Source organism: Cavia porcellus, unplaced genomic scaffold, assembly GCF_034190915.1.
Source record: "Cavia porcellus strain 051 isolate PalLab524CR breed Dunkin Hartley unplaced genomic scaffold, mCavPor4.1 scaffold_1, whole genome shotgun sequence".
Lineage (NCBI taxonomy): Eukaryota > Metazoa > Chordata > Mammalia > Rodentia > Caviidae > Cavia > Cavia porcellus.
The window spans coordinates 191,059,893-191,069,406 of NW_026947484.1; the positions used below are offsets into that span (position 1 = coordinate 191,059,893).

A 9,514-nucleotide genomic window follows, 5' to 3' on the forward strand; every position below is an offset into this window, starting at 1 on the left:
CTCAGCCTATACACATTTATAACAATGTCCAACAAAACATTTCTAATGTGCTGCAACCAGAGTATCTTCTAAATTACTTTGCTTCTTAAATCTAAAAAAAAAAAGTGCCAATAAAATAAGCATATTTAAAATATGGGATGGTCTGTCTTTTCTGCCTAAGACTATTATTACCAGGAAAAATCATCAATGAGCAATATCAAATCAGGCTTTATATGAGCTCTAACATATAACTGCATATATTTTCATTTAAACATGCATAAATATAAATATAACTTTTATATACCTCTTTAATATCAAGCATTATTTGGCAAGGAAATCAAGCAAAGGGGCTTACATGGGCTTACAGTATTTGCTGATGCTGCCTCTTGATAAACTATTCCATACGGCTCCCATTCTGAGATTTAGAGTAGCACTGCTTTACATGGTCAGTGGCCAAAGGAATATGACTATCATTCTACACAATGCAGAGTAAACATTCTTTTAGCTAGGCAGACAGATAGCTACAAAGTGACAAAGTGGCCCCAAAGGCTGACAAATTAGCTATATGTAAGACACTCACATCAGCATAGTGGCCTATCATATCACATCGGTCACATCGTTTTCTCCAGGAAGATCTTTCAAGACATCTGTGAGTGGAAGACATTGGCAAAGAACAGTCTAAGCAAAAGCGGGCCGGACAGGAATACTGGAGGTGTCCTCTCTCAGAGCAGAGGCAGCAGGCACGGACTTTCTGTGTGGTAGACAAACAAAATCTCTTTAGCAAAATAGTTCAGTCTCAAATGGTGAAAGATTAAGACTCCTTTTTCTATAGAATTCCATAAAATGTCATATTAATTTGAGAATCCAATGAAGGCCAATCATAAACATTCAGCATAAGTGCAAAATCAAACAAACTGTCTGAAATTATAGCTTTAAGATCAGTTTTATAAATTACATGTACTATCAATGGGCATTCATTTCTTGTCTTATTTTGCAGAAACATTCACAAAATAGAAGATATCTATTTTGGATGAGAGTATATCTAAAGCTAAATTGTAGGAGAAACAGATACCAGAAGAGGCTGTTTTGCCAACAGAATAAAAAAACAGAGGAAACATGAACAGTCTTGGCTATCTGTAAGATAGTCATATGGAGGAGAACAGGTAATGGAATATGTGTCTTTAAAGTTTAGGGAATATCTAACAGGTTTAGCTCTCTATGTTGCTCCTACTACATTAAAAATTTATAAATGACTAAAATTATTATTCTCTAACTAACAATGAAACTTGTCCCACAGTGAAACAAACTATCTCATAAATGAGGTAGTTTAAGAGGTGAAAAGGGTCTCAAGAATAGTATTATTCAATATTATTTTATATACAAAAGAATGAGAAATAGATGGTTTGTCCAAGGTCATACAATTAATAATGGGAAGCTGAAATTAATTACAGATTTTTCTGATGCTAAATATATTGTTTTTTCCCTCACCCTCTACTGAGATACATGAAATTTAACACATATTTAGAAAAGACTTAAATTTAAGGTTATGGGGTTCTAACCTTAAGATTTTGATTTTAACAACAGAAAGAAGTATTAAGAGTTTCACGTACTTGTGGTAAGGGGCAATTTTTTGATAGATGACCACATTTATCACAATTCCTACAGGTAACGTTTTTGTCAGCTGAATAGTATCGACGGGTCCATCTTCCAGATGATCTGTTATTACCTATCTGGGCCTAAAGGTGAGAAAATCAAGAATTTAAGTAAGTTTCACTCTGATTAATATAAACCACCTATTCATTTTTTTTAAAGATAACTATCTCTTGAGTAAAGAAACATCCAACTTCAGGTCAGTGCTATTACTTTATAAGGCAAGAAAATTAAGGCTCTTAACTCTTTAAACGCAACAAAGAGCTTCCTGAATTCTCATTTTCTTGAAAAGAGACACAAAAACATAAAAGGAGACATACAGACTGCTCTAATAATTTATGTCTGTTCCTTCTTTTATACTTGTCCATTTCTTCTCTTTCAACTTATGCTTCAGGTCTAGCAGGGGTATTAATATAGATCATTTATTTAGACATTGTGGTGGCATTCAGAGCCAAAAATTATTGCTGATTCCTACATGTAATTTTACATCATTTATTCTGAACGAGATGTTTGCTTTAATTTTTAGAGAATGGTGTTTGTCTTTTATAATAGAACCACATAACTACCAGATGCATCCTTTCTTGTAAACAGCACAGATTTACCATTACTGCCTACCAGACAGGATTATAATTTCAAAAAGGGATTGAGATAATTTCTTCTCACCAGAATTTTTTAAAAAATTAATTCTGCTACACAGTGATGCAATGCTAGTGGTCTCATAGTCTAGTCAACTTCTAATATGTACAAGAGGATAGTAGTAATATCTATCATATAGGCTACCTAAAGTATATGTAAATCACAATTATGCTTTTATCTTGTTTGGCAGAGTTCCTTCTTTAAAAAAGAGTCACCTTTTTTTTCTGAACTGGGTAAGTGGACCAGTTATTCCAAATCTAGTTATTTCTTAAAACTTCTATCAAGTTGTAAATTATTCTTTCTTATAGCATCTGCCACATTCTAAATATAGACTAACCATTTCCTTATACTGAAGAAGCAGTTATTTCCGGTGTTGATCTTTGGTTGTACCAGGCCATATGGGCTATCAAGGCTGAGATCAGAGAAAAGGGAAAAGGGAACTAAGTCATTATGACTATTAATTGGCTGACAAATATCAAGACTAAATTAAATTTCAGTTAAATCACTTACATACTGAAATCAAGTTTTCAATAATGTCATTGGGATCACTTCTATTTTAAAAAAAGTTTATTCCAAGTCATTATAAATGAAATAAAAGCAAATTATGTATCAAAAAAGCATAAATCCATTAAGAGTTTCAAAAGCAATTTGATTTTACCTCCACATCTTTGTCACTGATGAACCAGTGTACATCATCTTCTCCTATAAAATAAAACAAATGTTATTAAACATTAGCACTTACAGATTGATAATAAATTATTCAATTTGTTAGTACTCAAATTGAATCTAATTGTAGTAAGAAATGCTAAATAAACTTTAATTTAGCTCTCTTTTCAATTGTATGGCTCTCAATGAATACTTAACCTCTCTCTGAGCCTCACTTTTCTTACCTGTGAAATGGGGATAATAGTTATTTACCTGCTCTACAAAGTATTGTGAATTAAATGAGGTATCTGAAAATGCTTTGAAAATCATCAAATTATGTACAGGTATTTAAAAAATAGTGAAAGGACCAAAACCCCAGTACCAGATGAACAATTAAGTCTTATCTGAACTTCCTTATTTGACCAAGCAGAGTTTTAGTGACAGGTAGGTTTCCCAACACTCCTACTCCCTGCAGGGGTCTCTAGGCATGGAGATAATGAGGTGACTGACTTTGGGCCCTGGGACACTCCAAAAAACTATGTAAACAAGCCTCAGTGGAACCTTTTGTCCTCTGACTCTCTACCTCTCCTTTTGTTAAGCTGTTCTAGAAACCACTATGCCCCCTAAACTCTTCAATGAGTTAAGTCATTACTGAGCTCTTCCACCAATGTAAATCTCATCAGTTCATGTGTGCACTGTCAGTAAACTTTCAGGTCCCAATTCAGACCTAAGCTGGTGAAGTTTGTCTTTCCAACATTGAAATTAATTCTGTCCACTAGATTTCCTTGCTCGGTGACTTTCATTATAACTAAAAAACAAAGCAAAATCAAACAAACAAACACTGAGCTCGGTGTGGTGCTGCATACTTATAATTCAACTACTGGTAGCAGTGGGGAGGAGAGGCAGAAAAATCATACACTTGATTACTAGATAATGCAGCAAGAAGACCCTATCACAAAATAAAAATTTTAAAAAGACTAAGAATACAGCCTAGTGGTAAAGCACTTTGGGTTTTCTCTCCATTACTGCAAAAAACAAACAAATCCATTGCCCCACAAAAAACCAAACAGGAACACACACACACACACACCAAAAAAGTGAAATAAAGGAGCAAAGAGTGGAGGCTAAATATCAAGATAACATTGATTATTGTTAATCTAAAATTACAATTGTAAAGCTATAAAAGGGGGAAGTGTTTGGCTATAGTGTAATAATGAGTTAGATAAAAGGGCATCACAAACCTTTAGCACTAGGTTTCTAATTCTAATTTTCTTTCGTTGCTAGATTCAAACACATTGTCAGTTCAAAGTACCTAAATGTTTCAGTCCTTTGCAACCAATACACAGTGCCTTGCCTCAAATGTAACTTCCTACAAAGCCCGGGAGAAATCATCTTCCATGTATCTACCATTGAATGCAATAGAAAATACAACAGAACTGTCTAAAGTATATAATTATAACTACTCAAGGATTTATATTATCAATTATTAGCTGCTTTGTAGACTAGTCTTTTTCCTGTAGTACTGGGGATTGACTCCAGGGCCACATACATGCTAGACAAATGATCTAACACTGGACTACATTTCCCATCTCTTTTACCTTTTTAAATTTTGAGGCAGAGTCTCCCTAAACTGCTTGAGCTGGTTTTGAACTGGAAATCTTCCCATTCTGAGCCTCTAGAGTAGCTGAGATTACAGGTGTATGCCACCACACATGGCTATCACATTGGTCTTGGTAATACCTAGGATTATGATTCTTTCTTATTAACTCATTTAATAAACAACTACTGAAAGATTATAAAAAACAAGGTTCTAGAGGGTAAACAAAGACAAGCAACAGCTTATAGCCTAGCATAGTGATGCAGGCACACACAGCCCTTTCTGTTGGCACAGGAGCGAAGTCACCCCAGCCAAGGTTTGACAAATTAACATCTTGCATACAACAGCCAAGATCACATTAATTGTACAAAGCAAACCAAATGCAAATTTTTATCTTTCAATAAAAGGCTGTTTGTGTCAATAAAAGCTTCCTTACTTTGTTATTCTTTCAAGATAAAGATGTTAATGTGTGAGTTATTTTCTTCTCAATTTAAGCCTCATTATTCAGGTTAATTGCAGTGCTAGCACTTTGTGATGAATAAGTGGGATTTTGGGTTGCAGTTTGTGTACTCAGTCTCTGAAAGGATCACCATCACTGGTGTAGTGGAAGACAAGGTGACAAATGAAAGAAGGATTAAGAGACCAAACAAATGGTATGATCAGTTTAGAATAATAGAGAACATCTTAATTTAAGAGAAAAAGAGAGAGAAGACCAAACCATAAAGGAAACTACAGAGGTATAATTTACATATAATAAAATGTACCCATGTAAAAAATACAGTATGATATGTTTTGACAAGTGTATGCACCTGTGGAACCACTCAAAAAAATCAAATACAGAACATTTCTAGAATCCAAAAATGCCACTTTGTGCACATTACAATCAGTGCCTCACTCCAGACAACTAATGATTTGCTTTCTGTCAAAAGTACTCATTTTACCTGTAGTAGGACCTCACATAAATGAAATTACACATAATATACCATTGGGGCAGGGAACCAGGAATCAAACTCAGGACCTTGTGCTTGCCAAGCAGAGACACTTAGGTTACTGAGCTATATTACGATCCTTGGTTCGTAACATATTTTATTTATTTATTGATTGATTGATTGTGTGGGGGGGGATCAAAGTCACAACCTTGCACTTGCCAAGCAGGCACCTGTGCCACTGAGCTAAATCTCCAGCCCTAACATACCATTTTTTGTCTGGCTTCTTTCACTGAACATTGTTGACATTCACCCATGCTGTTGGCGGAAGTATTTTGCTCATTTTATTTATTGCAGAGTTTCATTTAGGGATATAACAATTTATTTAGCTACTCATATGCTGATGAATACTTAGGTTATTTCGAGTTTTAGTAATTATAAATAAAGCAGCACAATAAATACAGTAGTAATATTTTTTCTGAAAAATTGACCTGAGTTTCTCATTTCTTGAGAAAACAGAACTAGTGGATATTAGAAGTATATTTTTACCTAAAAGAAACTGGCAAACTAATTTCCAAAGTGACTGTATCATTTTACATTCCTATCAACAAAGTATGAGGGTTCCAGCAGCTTTACAACCTCATCAATACCTGGAATCATCATTTAAGTGTAGTTTAGAATTGATGTAAAGAAATATTAAATTAGGTTTTTAATGAGCATTTCTCTGAAGACTAATCATGTTGAACATCTTTTCATCAATTTATTTGACATTCATTTATCTTCTTTCAAAACCATCTGTTCAAATTGTTGTCCATTTTTATTATTATTGTTTTTCTCTTTTATTAGGAGTTTCTGATGAAATTCTAAGAGCTATTTATAAAATCTATGTTCTGCTAGGCAACTCTTTTATCAGGCTTGAGATTCACAAATAATTTTTCCCAGTTGTGATTTTACAGGTTATGCTTTCTGGGCCCAAGAAAATTTGTCTGTGCAAGTTTACAAATATTTTTGTTTTCTTCCAAAAGTTCTATACTTTTATGTTCTATATTCAGTTTTAGACCTTTAAAAAGGCCACAAATGCCTTACATTTTCTAGATATCCTAATTTGTAACACTTAAAATTATAAAATTGATCATTTTATCAAAAGATATGTATAATTTTCTCAGCATACAATGAACTTGAATTTAATATTCACCAAATTATTATTATAATAACTAGTTACTCAAGAATGCCAACGCAACTTTTCTCAAAACATTTTCATTTAATATGGGGGACAAGTTAATTTTCAACAAATACTGAGTATCTTTTGTGTAAAAAGACACTATTGGAGGCAGGGAGAGGGACAGAGAGAGATGATTCAGACATGGTGCTTACTCTTAAAAATTTTTACCATCTTATGAAGTAGTACATGCTAGTTTGGGGGTAAAGAACCTAAAAAATACTACTATGTTAAGTAGATAACTATGATAGTTGAATCTTTAAAAAAGGATGATTTAATTCATAATCACTGAGAAACAATTATTTTATTATTCTGAGTCTTTTCTTAAGAAGAATAAAAACTAACAATACAAAATGGAATAAAGCCAGTCAAAACAAAGCAGTGCAACTGGTACAGAACCTCAAATCAGGACAACAGGTCATCAACAATGGCTACCAAAATATATGTTATCTTCACAATAGCTGTCAATTTCCCAGACACAGTAAAATCAAATAAAACAAAACAGAATAAAATCAATCAGAGCAATGAACAAAACAATAAATTGGAACAAAACAAAACAGTGAGAACAATATTGGATTTCAAAACCAAGACAGAAGGAAATCCCCCATATTTGCCACACTGCATACTGTTATCCTCCCGATAAGCGCTCAGACCACCGGCCTTAGGCCTACAACACCAATCAACAACACAATCATTTAGCTGTTCTTGTATGTTTGCTATCAACTCATTCTGTGCAGTGAATCAGCTGGTTGCTTAGGAGTTCGGGAATTCTTGATTCTCAGCTCACATAGACGCACGGGAAAAGTGAACTGGCTTCTTCCTGGGTGCTGCCTGGTTTGCATGGTTTATGGGAAGATCCATTTAGCTTCTTGATGTGCTCCTCCCAGGCCTACCGTGGCCTCTCTCTTGAGTCTTATAAACAAAATTTCATTTCTCTTTGGCTCTTCTACCACATTGACTTGCACCATAGTATTTCCCAAATCAGAGACCACAAGTCTTTCCTCTGACCTGTCATATAATTACTTCCCAAATCCTATACCTTCTCTATACAAAATAGCCACAATGTCATTAGTTTATCCCAAGTTCACTTCATTTCTCACGCAGATTACTAAAACAACTTCTGATTTTTTATTATCACAATCTGGTTTCCATTCTAGTGCTACTAGAGTAAGACAGGAATGTAAATGTTCTGTCCTGAATGGTCCTTTGCTGCTGATGACACGATACATGTTAAAAGTCTTGGAAAACCATATCACGCCTTTCATGTTTTGACCTTTATCTATTTTCGTTGTTTTATCTCCTTGGTTCCAATATTCCAGCTATGCCTAACAATTTCTTCAATGTCTTGCTATTCTCTGTAGCTAATGTCTGTACATGTATCCTCTGGAATATCCATTATCTGGACAAATTTTCATCATTAACTCATCTACTTGTAACAGGGGCTTGGCTTTAAGTTCCTAATGACTTCAGATGAAGGCTTACCTGTTATTTTTCCAAAAGCACAAGTGATCACTCATACCTTTAACACCCTAGATTTTTTTTTTAGTTATGTTCTGAACACCAAAGCATGACTGCTTAGTTATCATAGGTACTAATATCTATGAATAAATTAAATTTCCATCTTTGATTTTGCTCCAGTAGAGGTATTTTTCTTCTTCAGTCATAGTCTAAGAGTATCTTATCTACTTCTTTTAGAGCAGTAATCACTTATAAACCTTGTATCAAGGGATTAAAAAATATATAAAGAAATATTTGATTTCCTTCTACCTTCCAAAGCTCTCTATGGAGTGAGACTGCATCTATTCTATCAATTTGGTGATCAGTGCAGCATCTTTCATACTTTGAAATTACAAAGAATAAAAAGAAACATTCATATATATACTTATGTGAATAAGCCAATAGTTTTTACAGACTGTCATTGTATAGTAAATGATCAGAAAGATGGTTTTCTATGACTAGGGAAAAAAACGAATTTCTGCAATAAAATCTAGTAACTAAAATGAAACTTAAAAAACATCATTATTGAATAATAACACTGTGGCAGACATGGGATCTACACGAAATGTAAGATAATTGTGCATTTGTAATCATGCCTGTACCTAACCAATATTTATGGATTAAAGATCACAAAGACAAAGTTGCAGATATTTATGTCATATCCTTTCTTGGAACCTAACTCTACTCTATCAGATTCTCCTCTGGGATCCTCACGCTTCTAATAAGCAACTGAACCAGCCACGAATGAAGTTACTATTCCCAACTTCATCAACAGCATCTGTTATTTCAACGGAAACTTTTGAAATATACACAATGCCACATTCAAATCCCTTGAGGGCTAAGCCACTGTATTGACTTGCAATCTTCTCAAACTGCTTTTTTTTCTTGGTTTTCTCATATTTATCCTTTTCCACTGTAACATTGGGCACAAAACTATTTTAGTCATTAAAATTTTGTACCGTATAACTGTCAATAGTTTAAATCAAACAAATTTTAAAAGAAACATTTGCAAGTAAAGCACCAAAATGTTCATCTTATTTTAAATCATATTAAATTTACCAGAAACAACTCGTATTTTTAAAATATGTGTAAAAGATAAAATGGGGATTTAACTTTTCTTTTTTTAGAGGTAGAGGAGGAAGAAGAAAGAGGAAATAAATACAGGTGCTTAGCACTGAGTTATAAAGAGCTCTTACTAAGTTATCAGTCATTTAAAGACTTTTTTTTTCCCCAGAGAGAAAGAGACAGCAAGAGACACAGAGATAAAAGTTATCTCTCACCCTTCATTTACTATGCCTTAAAGTTTCCATCAATGAAACATGTGCTTAAGAAATCCTTATTGAGGACAAAACCCAAAAAACAACA

The 9,514-nt window shown here is 33.8% G+C and overlaps 1 protein-coding gene across 3 annotated transcripts in view; it reads right to left on the minus strand.

Annotated features, from left to right (window-relative positions):
• The window catches only part of Zcchc7 (zinc finger CCHC-type containing 7), a 212,052-nt gene that overhangs the window by 43,620 nt on the left and 158,918 nt on the right, over nucleotides 1-9,514 (minus strand). For all 3 annotated transcript variants that reach the window (XM_013153606.3, XM_013153607.3, XM_003470707.5), the window contains exons 3-5: nucleotides 2,924-2,967; nucleotides 1,590-1,715; nucleotides 560-730 (exon numbers count right to left, since the gene is read on the minus strand). In XM_013153606.3, coding sequence (XP_013009060.2) covers nucleotides 560-730; nucleotides 1,590-1,715; nucleotides 2,924-2,967 — 341 coding nt within the window. The remainder of the gene's footprint in view (nucleotides 1-559; nucleotides 731-1,589; nucleotides 1,716-2,923; nucleotides 2,968-9,514) is intronic.